This window comes from Dysidea avara, chromosome 3, assembly GCF_963678975.1.
Source record: "Dysidea avara chromosome 3, odDysAvar1.4, whole genome shotgun sequence".
Taxonomy (NCBI): Eukaryota; Metazoa; Porifera; class Demospongiae; order Dictyoceratida; family Dysideidae; genus Dysidea; species Dysidea avara.
The window spans coordinates 21,587,743-21,601,274 of record NC_089274.1 but is presented as its reverse complement, the minus strand read 5'-3'; the positions used below and the strand labels follow the sequence as shown (position 1 = coordinate 21,601,274).

At 37.4% G+C, this 13,532-nt stretch overlaps 2 protein-coding genes across 3 annotated transcripts; one reads left to right on the top strand and one right to left on the bottom strand.

The window, feature by feature from the left end:
• Window positions 1–486: 486 nt before the first annotated feature.
• On the bottom strand, window positions 487–5,795 carry LOC136250203 (centromere protein X-like). Of its 2 annotated transcripts, XM_066042384.1 has the most exons (7): window positions 5,691–5,795; window positions 5,594–5,645; window positions 5,477–5,530; window positions 1,251–1,282; window positions 1,140–1,196; window positions 1,050–1,083; window positions 487–718 (listed from the first exon to the last, which is right to left on the bottom strand). In XM_066042384.1, the coding sequence occupies exons 1-6, from the start codon at window positions 5,712–5,714 to the stop codon at window positions 1,069–1,071; spliced, it is 234 nt and encodes a 77-aa protein (XP_065898456.1). In that variant the 5' UTR covers window positions 5,715–5,795; the 3' UTR covers window positions 487–718; window positions 1,050–1,068. The 2 variants fall into 2 exon arrangements, with proteins under 2 accessions (XP_065898456.1, XP_065898455.1); XM_066042383.1 differs by lacking the exon at window positions 487–718 and having other exon boundaries at window positions 953–1,083.
• LOC136250201 (liprin-beta-1-like) lies at window positions 5,777–12,649 on the top strand. Its single transcript, XM_066042382.1, has 16 exons — window positions 5,777–5,844; window positions 5,903–6,185; window positions 7,581–7,665; window positions 7,836–7,871; window positions 7,927–8,060; window positions 8,122–8,157; window positions 8,589–8,803; window positions 9,128–9,278; window positions 10,135–10,188; window positions 10,244–10,301; window positions 10,350–10,438; window positions 10,704–10,777; window positions 11,345–11,393; window positions 11,446–11,562; window positions 11,615–11,803; window positions 12,371–12,649. The coding sequence occupies exons 2-16, from the start codon at window positions 6,060–6,062 to the stop codon at window positions 12,548–12,550; spliced, it is 1,593 nt and encodes a 530-aa protein (XP_065898454.1). The 5' UTR covers window positions 5,777–5,844; window positions 5,903–6,059; the 3' UTR covers window positions 12,551–12,649.
• Window positions 12,650–13,532: the final 883 nt, after the last annotated feature.

Genomic DNA, 13,532 nt, shown 5'->3' with positions numbered 1-13,532 from the left:
CAAAAAAAAAAAAATTGTGCAGCTAAAAAAATTACTAAGTATAAGAAGGGTTAACAAAAGCATTTGTTAAACAAAAGTAAAATCAAATGTCATTACTAAAGTAGTGTATTTCACTACTACCATGGTAAATTACTCACTATTTTTATGCAGTGACAGTCACTGCATTTTTGTAGTGACTTGTCAGCCACTACTTATAGTACTGTGGCAGAAATTAGTAGTGAAATACACTATTTTTTATACAGTGTGTGGTATATGGCATGCACCTCTCACTGCTTCTCTGAAAACATGCTTGCTTATAAGATTTGATTTAGTGATTCTGAAGAAATAAAAGCCTATGATAACACACACATTACATTATCTCTATATGCTTAGAAAATAGTATGCACAAAGCCTCTGATCTCACCTATAACATTGTTTTGAATTTGTGAAACTCTTGATTGGTGAAAAAAAACAACAAAAAACTGGCGAATTGTAACACTACATCACATGTCACTACACATTGCATGTGGACAATGACAGCTTGAAATATACTTTGACAGAAAACAGTATGGCAAATGGAAAGGACAATCCACCAAATTCACTGATGTTTTACCAAAGTTCTCTACTATACAGCATAGGTATTTCAGTGTATCAATGTTTTTCTTTTATAACAAAATTCTTTAGATATTTCCTATATCAAAGTGTACAGACACTTGTGATTGGTCCGTCATCTAGGCTCCTGTGAAGATAAAACTTGGTATGGGATTTATCAATATACTCATCATTGTGACAACAGTATGAGTTGTTGGTTTTCTTGAAATCTTTTTATAATGTACACAGAATACTTCAAAATTAAACAAAAAAAACAAAAAAAAACACACACACATTTGCTGTTTGCAAGATCGCAAGAGTCTAATAGAGGAGTCAAATACCCTACTAAAGCAGTCTTCAGAGACTATCGTTCAACAAAACAAACACTACAAAATTTTATAGAAACTTTAACTTGGCGTGTATACACTCAGTCTTCATTAATACACATTCTAATATATCACATTTTGTTCTTTATTTACTTTCAGTGTTATCTTCCAATCAGAAATCAAGTAGCTTTGAAAGGAGAAGCAATTAACACTTAACATATGGTGGTAATTAGGTACTCCTACCAATTTTGGCAAGACCTTCTCAAAGTGATGTATTTCAGTTTCATCTACCTGTTCATTCTATGAACAACAAACACTCATGGTAGACAATCCACAATACAACACTGTTCTCACTTGTGCCTGTGTTGCTGTTCGGTGGGCAGCCTCTGAAATGAGTACACAACAAATCATTAACATGTGCATGGGTATAATCTGAAAGGATTTTTTAAGGGAATCATATACTGACCACATATTGTTGTCTAACAACACTATGGTGATGTCTTGGCAGTCAAGTTGATGTGCAATATAATATTGATTATCGTGATAAATGTCTACATTTTTTTATATCGTGATACATGATGACATAGTACTTATACACAAAATTTACTGAAAAATGATAGCATACAACTGTAGAACTTATTTGCCTTTTGCAGCAGTAACTCAACACAGTTCCTTCAAAGAGTATAGCATATATAGCATGTATGTAGAACAATTAAACAGCATAGAATGATAGGGAGTCCAGTGTTCAACCCATGCAAGCCCCACTGAAGTGATTGTCCATGCAGTATACTATAATTTGCTATAGCCAATCACAGGGGATCTCATGATGCTAATTTTATATATGGCGGAATTACTGTTGCTAAGTGAATATTATGTGCCAGACCTCTTTTTGTATGCATAGCAGGAATTTCCTGCTTAAAATAAAACAGTCTGCCTATGTGTGGTATATCACGACTGTTTGTTTACTTGACACTTGAAACTGTAGCTATAACTAATTGATCAACAAAGATTTTTTTACTAAGAGAATATACTATATCAGTGAAATATCTAACAATCATTATATAAGTCCAATGATCCATGACACTATTCTAATAAGTCATCACTTCTCTTGAAAGTGACACTATAGTCACAAGAAGAAATGAGATTGGTAAATTAATGAACAAAACTTCTACATTCCACAATGTGTGTTTCTGCATACAAGGTTTCTTATATTGACAATAAGGTATATCTGCATTAATCTAAACAAAGCTTTAATTACAACACTTCACAAGTAACAGCATAAGCATTCCTTAAGAGAAACCTCATTATGCATATAGTTATGTAACAAAGATTATAATGTAATTAATGAGGTGGTCTTATAATGAAGTCATGAAGTGCACCTTTGCCATGTTTGGGACCTACTTGACATGGTCACTATATAATGAAGAAAGAGGTCATGAAGTACACCCTTATCTACGTTTGGGACCTAGCTATACTTGACATGATCATGGTTATGAAGTGTACCTTCCTGGTGATTGTCAACTATCTAAACATTGGCCACTTTCAAAGTTACATGCAACAGTGCTAGAGATTAAGATTCAAAATCAGTCAGCTGTTTGTAAGAGTGGTATGCTATGTAGGCTGTCAGTGGCTTCCCCTTGAAATGCACAGTGTTTATTGTGGTCTGACTGAACAACTGTTTAACGCTTGTGTCCTGTGGTGAGAGTTTGTACCTGACAAATGACATAGCAGTAATAACACCCCCTGACATATTTTGTCATGTTATCTCTAATAGGTGACATCACTAGCTTGTCATTGTCTGATTAGGTTGTAATGACAGGTGATTAAGTGGTTTGTTGACAATCAAGTTGTTTGTGTTAACCAAAGAATCATAAGATACAGTGTAAAATGTTGTTATCATGTACAACAGTAGTGGGTTCATAATAGGGATTGCAGTAGAATTTCTGCAAACCCCTAATGCAGCAGTCACCTAAAAGCCACCTTGGAAAGGATGCTTGCTCATAAAACAACACTCAGAAGACCTACTATCACTGACTAAGCTCAGATAAATGATGGTATTGCAGTAAAAATGGTCTAGACAAATTTGAAGACATTAAAAATTTACAAATTTTATGTGATTTGGTCATCACATTATCCTATACAAAGTTTATCCAATACAGCAATGCTTCTGCATGTCTATGACCACTTTATAAACCAGTATTCCACAGATTGTCATCAACCCTTAAGGTTACGGAATAGTTTAAACAAATTACAAAACCTGCTATAAACCAAGCAGGGATAAATAATTTCAACAACTGTGTTGTGTTAGCAATACAACTAATTGTGCTTGTTTGTTTTTAATACAGAACAATTGGGTGTAGTCCACAATAGAGCAATGTTTTATAAAAATGCACCACCAAAAACCAGACTAACAGATTACTGAATCCTTATAATTTCAACACAAGTGACTAAATAACTAAAATATCTAGGTCCTGTGGAAGCGATTTTTAAAGTTACTGGTTGTATAGACGTTTTATTGAACTTTTAGTAGTTTTTTCGAGTGAAACAAGCTCTTTGAAGGCTTGTATCTGAGTCACTGGGAAGAAACACACCAAAAACGCTTCCACAGGACCTAACAAATTTAATATACAGTATCACTATTCCCCAGAAATGCCAATATAGCCTACAGCTTTTGCTGTATTTGGCGGGGGGAAAACATGGCTGGAGCTGAGCGATGTACGGACTGGCTTACTTGTGTTACTACAACAAATTGTAGTGTTCTACCTGCCTCAAACTACACTGTAGCTACATAAAAACATTAAATATGAAGGGCTTCACCTTCATTTAAAACTTTTCACGCTGCTAGACTGGTTTTATGGGCTTCTCAAAAAGTATCAATAGGCATTCAAAATTTTGAATGATTGCCCGTGACTATACCGTAATCTTAAGCTTGATAAATTTTCTAGGTTCCTCTTCACCATTATTGCTAGCATCTCCATATATTAAAAAACTAAATTATGGGATTCCTTTGTGCCGCCACAGTTCTTTTTTTCATGTTTTTACCACGTTGTAGTGTTAACCGACTAAGATTGAGTTCAAGGCTGTAGCAGCACTTCTAAACTTTAGATCGCATATAGCATCTTGACTAATCACATAACTGGAATATTTGCACAATAATTTGTTAGTACACAAACTTCCCCTACAATAAGCCACAACCCTTCCAAACAAGAAAATAGTCTAGCTGTTGACATACCTTCTTCCTCTAAAGTAAGGATTCATTGTAAAGGAGCAAGGATGTATTAACAAATTACAACAAATTGCCAATTAATCCACCATGTACTTGCCCACATAATCCACAAGTTTAAGTCAATTATATAAGTTTCTCATAACTGGATAGTTAAATTAGATAGCTCACAAGACTCAGAATGTAATTTCCTTAGCTAGTTACTAATAAAAAGTTGCATTCAGCCATGAATGGTACCAAAAATAGGTAATGAAACAGCATATCAAAATATTTACCACACATTATAAAAATCCGTAATGTAAAATATACACGAAAATGACACCATCTAGTAAATATGGTACCATAACTCCGCATACTTTAATTTACGGAGATCTGGTATGGCTCATCAGAACCCTTGATCAATGGCGAATCTTGTGATATATAGGAGTTTGTGAAGTGACCAAGAGAAAAGGCAGGATAGAACCTTGTATCGCCAAATTACGCATTCAGATAAAACAGTGGAAAACCCCTGTTTTTTTGGTATGTTTTATAATGTAACTCGGTATAATAATTGGTTAGGCACTTACTTTGGGCGGATTCTTAATCAGCAAGTGTTGACACATAGAATGATACCAAGTTTAGCGAATTCAGTTGAGGGTAACAGGTTGCTTTTTTTTTTTTTGGGGGGGGGGGGGGGGGGGGGTTTCCCACCCGAGTAATTAAATTCTCCAATATAAATTGCATGGGGGTGCATATTATGTTGTAATCAATAAGATATACTATGATAACATTAGAGCATTACTTCGGGCAGAATCAAGTAGAGCAATTCAAGGGCTTTAATTTTTTGTATAATGTCCTGTAGAGATTTATGGGTGCTAATGCTTGCTTTTTGCATTTTTTTGTATTTAGTACAAAACGCATGCATTTTACACAGGGCAAGAAATGATGGCTGTCAACAAGGTTTTTCAACCAACTGGTTTGACTAAGCTAAGACTATCAATATGACATGGAGTTAATTTTTAGCTGTTATAAGACATAATTCATAAGATCTAATAGTACAACTTGATGTTATGTAAAATTTTATTTTGCCCACTTCATGCAGTTTACAATTCCCAATAGCAAGTTTTGATATGAGTGATGCAGATATTAACTTTTAAATTGCAAAATTACAATGTTGCAGTGAGACCCATTTCAATTATCGCACAGGTGATTTGCATAATGCAGCCACCTGGTCAGACCTGTAGTGACTGGACTAATATTCAGCTTCAATGTTGGTGTTCTGCTAAAGTCTGTACACTGAATACACAAGTACAAACTAAAACCCAGAAAACTGCAATTCCATAAAATACTAGTTCAAATTCCAACCCAGCTGACTTACCAAGGATAAACAAATAGATCACATCGGTGATGAGTTTCTGTGAATCACCACTCACTGTAACAAAACATTATATCAAAGGCTTCATATGGGACCTAAGATCTAAGATCGATGGACTACCTTTTGTTTTTTGATCTTTGAAAAACAACTTCAAGATCTCCAACACAGTTTCCTACAGCAGTGTTGTCACTGAAAGTAATGTCAAGTATGTGAGTACCTGTTTAAGTGAGTTTGTGTCCATGTAAGCTTTCCCGCGTCAAAACTGAAAAGCACATTTAAAACTTCCAATTGACAATTCCGTATTCTAAATCATTCGGTATCCGGTCGGGGAAATGTGTGCAAACAAACACGACTATAAAATCAGTAGCCAGGTGAGCGTTTAGCTATTTACATTGTATAAGATTAATTAATGGATCTCGACACATCTAGCTCTGCTTCAGACGCGTTCTCCGATACCTCCTCGATTGGGGTGGACGGCACACTCAACCCATCTCGGCTACTGCAAGATGCTTTGGCTCACATTGATGGGCTAATTGAGAATGAACGGCGCAACTCAACATTTGGAATAGACAACAAGCTAGTGTCCATGTGTACCGACCTCAGGGTGCATATTGAAGAGCTGGAACAGTTGAAATGTGAGCATGACTCAGATGTGCCTGAAGACACTATGAAGATTATTTATGAATGGGCGAAAAGACAGCTTGGTATGCAGGTAAGGCATGCAGAAACTATTGGAACCTTTCTTTAGGGATTCCCATCTTGATAGATTTAAAGTGACATGGCAGGTAGGATAAGTCTGTACAACACAAGCTAATACATAGGTCAGCGGATGTTACGAATGTTACTGGTTGGCAATGCAAGGCAGGACTTAAATACCGGCCAACTTTCATTATGCACTGTAGAAAACTAGGATAAAGAAATATGGAACACCTATGAATTGAATTGAGAAAAACCCTGTGTACTTGATGACTTGCCAACCATGCAGCTAAGTGCAGCACCTGAACTTATGTATAGTCCCTCAGCAGATCACAGCTGTGCCATTGTAGTTATTTTCCTCCAGCAGAATTGCATCCATATTATGTAAAAGCTGGTGTCAAGGTCTTTTCAATTCCTAGTGTATGTAAATGTTGCAGCTTACACACAAATCTGCTTGAGGTGACTTGATATAGCTTCTTGGGGATTGATTTAAACCAGCCATTTCCTGACCCATGGCTTCTACCATTGTATCAGAGGGGATTATGGGGTCAGCAAAGGACATTCCTTATCAGTACATTTCCCTGTACCTTAGTGGTATGAGAATATACACACCTGTAGCCAAAACTACTATCCACTGCATACAGCCATCTCAGACCAAAACATTTGAGCGATAAATAGCCAAGAGTACCCTAAGTGTTCAGTGTGTATACAACTCAAGAACTTTGAGCTTCTGTGTATTAAGACTTGTATGGTATTTGTGTTGTAGTGCTAGTATGGGTGCAGTGTTGGCATTACAGGTGTACATGTTGTGTATATGTGATCCAATTGTAGACTAGTAGATTAACTATGGTACACACCACACCCATACAGCACACACTTTAGCTGTGTCTTGTTGGGCGTGCAGTGTGCACACATAGAAGGTTGGTATTTCATTAATTACAATGCTAATTTGATAGCCCTGCTGCGTGTGTAGATTTGGCTTCATGTACAATGAGAATTTGTTATGGACACTTTGGGACCAGCTTTATAGATGTATAATTTTATTGTTATACAGAGGTTGTCCTCTGCATACTAGACTGTAAACTTTGTCTTAGGTGAACCAATTATGTGAAGCCATACAATACTAATTATCATATCCCATGCACTCAACAACTGTTTTGGGGTGACGCAGATCAGTCACAGAACTAAGCTTGGTTTAGGAGCAGTCTATGCATTTCTGACATATTGTTTGACATAATATAATAGTTTTGTGAATTAACACAATTTTTAGGCTGGAAATTTTAATGAACAAGCTAGTATTTAGCCGCACCAGTGTATTTTACTATTGCACACCAAAGAAGAGAAGAAAACTCTCAAAATTTGCTTTGTAGTTTTGTGGTATAGTGTGTAACACACAACATTACAATTTCAGAGTATTGAGGATGAGATGGAGAGACTCAAGAAAGACCTACAGATTGAGAAAGAGAAGCACAGGAGACTGGCACTAGCAGAAGCAGGTGTGTGTGTTTGTGTGTGTGTGTGTGTGTGTGTGTGTGTGTGTGTGTGTGTGTGTGTGTGTGTGTGTGTGTGTGTGTGTGTGTGTGTGTGTGTGTGTGTGTGTGTGTGTGTAGTGTAGTGTATTTTTCACACAATATGATAGTCACTAACTGGTTGTGTATTTACGTAGAGGTGAAGCGGTTATATGGCAAGTTACAAAGTCATGGTAGGTGTGATGTGTCCCATTTTTAGTGCTGTATATAACAAGGTTCTTTGTGTAGTGTTTGAGACTCAGCGATTACAAGAGATATGTGATCGTCTTGAGGATGAGCTGCGACAAAGAGAGAGTGCAGCCAAACATGAAGAACCTAAAGGACGCAAACGCTCCATCTCAGATCTGCGAGATGTTAACCGGGTAAGTCACCACACACATCACACACTGTCTTGCTTGTATTTGGGACTTTTCTCATCCTCAGCCAATGAGTAAGATCAAGCATTCTTCAAGTGTGCCAGTAAGTTATTTCATAACACATGTTATTTTTGTTTATTTGGGTGAAAGGTCTAGCTACATATTGTATGTAGTTGAAACAGACACAAGTGCTTCTCCATGATATAATTGTCCTCACCTAGTTTATGGTATGACATAGAAAGTACTAGCTTGTTTGGTTGTTTGTTCCACCAATTTCTCTTAAATGGTTACAAAATGAAGGTGACATTGAAAATTGTCTTACAACTACTTTATGATCACACAATTTGATGTGACAACCCCATGTTCATGTCCTGGAATCCTTAAAAGTTTAGAGGTTGACTAAGCCTGTGTAGACTCAGGGAGGCCTTATTTAGTAATTATACATTGAAGGTTAGCATTATATTGATGTAGCATAACATTCTTCAAGTAACTTGTGTTGTGTGTGATTATTTAGTATTTTATTTTGTGTCTTAGGAGATACAAGCATGTCACTTGCTGTCTGAGAGTGTTACTAATATACTGGAGTTATCCACTGCTAGTAATGCTGGTCAGGCAAAGGCTGAAGCTCGCAAAGGATGGGTGTCCAAATTGGGAAATATGTTTGGAAGACATCGGGTGCGCAGTCATGACAACAATAAATCCAATGGTTTACCAGAAGTTGAATCATTGTTTGATTTGCCTGCTGAGAAGTGAGACAAACACAATGAAACCTCTTTCTGTACTCTGAGATAGACCTATATATATTAGACTGGATCCTGTTTATGTAGGTATTCCAAAATGAGGACACCTACACAGTCCAGACACTTAGTTAAGGTACCTAAGGTGTCCCTTAGTACATATTAAACTGACCTTAACAATCAGGACACATTTGGTTGATCCCAAGATCTCCATAATTTTGTTACACAGGTTCCATTGTACAGCAAAAAAGTCTCCAAAATTAAGTGTCCACTAAGAGGTTCCACTATGCATGTAGAGCAGCAGTCCATTACAGGCCTATGTCTGTCTGTGTGTAGTGAGCGTGCTCAGTTGTTTTGTACGTTGGAGGAGGATGGTCTACTGGTGTGGATTCAAGAGGTTGGGTTGAGCCGATATTCCCAGGGGATTATTAGGCATGCCCCATGTGGAACAGATCTTGTCAAACTGGTCTCATCTCACAATGAACATGTAAGTGACTGGCCTACTTATATGCATACAGTTTGGTAGCGTTTTGGTTAACTAGACTCATCCAAATTTTTTGTCAAAGAAATAATTCCGTTGTTAATTCCCCAATGTGTATTTTACTGCTGTATGATGTTTGGAGATGGGAGAACATATCTAAAGTACCACCTGCCCTACTGTGTACAGCAAAAAATACGTATTATCACATAGTATACATCCTACTGTGTAATGGTGTCCTGTATAATTGCCATATGAATCATTACAAGCAACTAGTCCAGTAGTCATTCTCATTAGTGATTCCAGTATTGATTGTTACACTACATTAGACTACAATGTTACACAGCCATGTTATTTAGTACAATACCCTTACAGTCATGGCACAACACTATAAAATTTTGTGGGACCCGGTAGTTTGTTGCTTAGTAGCAGGACATGCTACAAGAATTTGTTGGATCCACAAGGACAAAGTTTCCATGAACAAAGTTTTACAAGTTGACTCAATGCCTCTTACGTCAGCTGTTAAAACAAGCACTGCCCCCAGCAGGAGTTACATGTGCGTAATTGCATATAACTTGTTGTGAAAGACTTCCAAGGGTCTCTACCATGGTCACTTGTGTGTCGTTTATGGTTTGTGTACAAAGTAACCTGCCTTTTTTATTGACACTCTAGATCTTTAAACTGTGTCCATATTAAAGAGGGTCTACTGGACAAAACAAATGTTAGGAAAAAATTTAGTACAACAAATTACAATTAATAAGTATGTAATTCTGTGATCAAGAGATGATTACCCATCCCTTACCACAATATGTGTCACATCTTTCATGACCCTTGTGTGATCTCTCTCTGTGTAATTGTATTATAGTTGGCGGGAATTTCACATCCATTACATCAAAAGAAACTACAGTTAGCTGTTAGAGTGAGTCATGTTCTTAACTGTGTTCTGCATGTGATGTACATGTGACCTGATATAGGAGGTATTATCAGAGCAAGCTAGTCCAACAACACAACTTGATCATCATTGGGTAGCTGGTGAGTGTACTGGCCACATGATCTCGCGTGATCTCCATCTTCCTACAGGCTGGCTGGTAGATATCGGACTACCACAATATTGTGACGTGTTCCTTGAGGGACTGGTGGATGGGACTGTTCTCAATGAAATCACTTATGTGAGTATAGGGAAGGAATTGTATATCAAGTAACCTGCAGTAGAACCCCTACACACAATATTTAGCCCATTTTTGCTGTGATAAAGAAGTTTTCCTCTTTCAGAGGTAGACCGGTGTTGAAACCAAGACCTTTGTCCCTTATAATATTATTGTTAGCTCTATAATCACCTGCCATTGTCCAGAAATACAGTTTTCCGACCATTACAGCAGTGACCACACTGATTTATTTTGCAGTTTCACTAATATTGTGCTCCCTTTCCTGTAGGATGACTTGTCTCTACTACAAGTGACTAACCCTTTCCACCAGATCAGTCTGAAGAGAGCCATCCAGGGACTGAGGTAGAGAATTATTGTAATCTTCCTATGTGTGTGCGTGTGGGAAAAGTGTTTGGTGGATATAGTTACAGATTCTATTGTGCAGCAAGCGTTTGATTGGTGTTTAATTAAGCTGTAGTGAGAACAGCACACTGTAGCCTTTGTAAACATCAAGCATACCATATAGTGGGGTTTTTCTCAAGGGAGAAATTTTGTTACAGATTGCCACCATCCAAAATTTTGCTTTTTAATACTCAACAATATTGCCATTTCAAATTTCAAGGGGGAACCTTTTCTTGAGAAAATCTCCCCTCTTGAAAAAAAATAACCGCTATACGATAATGTTCCAACCTTTCATGACACTATCATGATGTTGTGCTACCATAAATCTTGAAACATTTGTGTAAGCAAAATTTTACTGATTGTGACGCGTACCATCAAGATTGAAGTTTTCCTACCTTATGAAACTCAAAAGTTGATTTCACATGAACTTTTCCAATTTGCGGCACCTTCATCAAATGCTTTTTTACCATTCTACACACAAAAGAGAAGGATCTGGCAATACTATACAATATCTTATGTGTTGTACAGGTTGGCATCATATAGAAAAGATTACTTGAAGACATGGTCCAGTGTAAAGGTGGGTGGCACTGTGTCACATGATCAAGGGTTTATGTGATCCACTACTGTAGGGTGCTAATCAAGTGTTGCTATGGCCAGCCAGCAGAGTTCACGATTGGCTGAAATACATCGACCTTGGTGACTACATAGGCCACTTGGAGGGAGCTGGATTACATGGTGCATTAATGGTAAGCCACGCCCACTATATTTGCAAACATAATACAGCTATACCCACAACAGGTTCTGGAAGTCAAATTCACTGAAGAAAGCCTGGCAAGACTCTTGGGGATTCCTCCAGGAAAGGTGTTCCTTCGTAAGCATCTCCTGAGAAAGTTTCTGGATATCGTGGGACCAGTGGTAGCCCAGAGTAAACTAGATGCACAACAGGTGAAAAACTTCATAGCACTGGACCCATTGGGAAAACCAAAGGTAAACTATATGTGACCAACTTGTGTAAACCAGTCGTATAGCCTTCCAGTTGCATGGCCTTGGTATCGTAAATAATACAGCCAATTTTGATTTTACAAATGATAGGTGACTAAAATTTGATTTTAATCTCATCAAACTTGTAGTGTAATTCAACTGGTAACAATTTAAAGTTTGGCCATTTAATGACTGCTATGATGGGCTCAATCAGAGTACTTCCAGCAGAGTTTGGGGGGCATGCCTCCCATCCCAGAGAAATGTTTGATAGACTCTCTGAATTTGAAAGTGATTTCAGAAGTTAATCCAATACTATCATAGAAAGATTTTATACTGGACTGTTGTATTGAGGTGACTGATCTATTCATCTTGCTTGATATCGTGTGACTATTATTGTACTATGCATCTTTGTAACTGAGCACTCCCAATAAAGTTGCTGGGATGCTCCATCCCCCCCTCCCCACTTATGATTTGGTTATTTGAGGGTTCGTTGAAGGTCATATACATTAGATTGGTTTTCACAATCATATTGTATACTCTAATAGAACATGCAGTAAATTTGTCTATACATAGAAGAAGCCAAGACACAAGAAGGATTTAAGCAGTTCCAACGATGTGTTGTTGTGTCCGTTTGAGTTTGGAAAGAGCAGAGCAGGGGGAAGACCCTGGACAAGGTCATCACCTGATGTTTGTGTGGCTTCTGTGGAGAACACTCCTCCTCGTAGTAACTCTGTATCAGCACTGATTGATTAATGACACACAACATTCAAACTGTACACATTTTCAACACCCACACATCATCCCCTTTTCTATTGTTCAATTTTGCAATTGGTTGTGCTCATTGTAATCTCATTTGGTTCTCCTGGTTTCATTAGAGTAAAGTGTAGTATGTGTGTATATACCTATGAGCACAAATATTTACATTGATACATAAGATAGTGGAGAGACAACCAGGGTTAATTTAAAGTGCAATTGTTACAAAATAACAGTGTAGGAGAACCAAGTTGAGGCTTGTAATGACTTAGAAATTTGGAATTTAGACAGGCTATAAAATGGTCATTGTAGACACTCGCAACATGCATCAGTCTAGGAACAACACTAGTCAGCAGAACTGAACATGAACCAAGTGAGCCAGTTCTACAGCATCCATTACTAAACATTGAGGTCCTACAATTACACTATGAGAATGGACAAGTCTGGACTACATATATGAGGACATAATGTTTAATAGGAGCAACACATACACCACACCTCAGCCATAGCAACAAGACTGTGTGCAAATATATTGTGAGTTATGGTAAAAGTCAATAACAGAAGACCTGTGATTATGACCTAGACACCATTCTATAGTTGACCATCACACTTAAAATTCCATAAGAGGTTTTCCTCTTAAGACATAAATCGTTAGAGATGTTTTCTATTATATGGGGAGATTGTACATACAATAGACTAGGCAGCTGCCAATGAAACAATGTAGTTTTGTTGTTCATCCCTACCTTTCTCACAATTTGTACATATATGGTACACTGTCCCTATTGATGCCTGACAGCATACAACGATGTACTAAAACCTAGTGTGGGAAGAATGTCTGGCACAGTCGTTCTTTTAAAAAATAGTATATGTGCTTGTACTAAAATACTTGTACATTACTCTCAGGTAGAGCAATTGTATTTAAACTCAATTTCCAAGTACTTGCATTTTCACTTAAGTGCTTTTAAAGGTGTACTTTGCACCA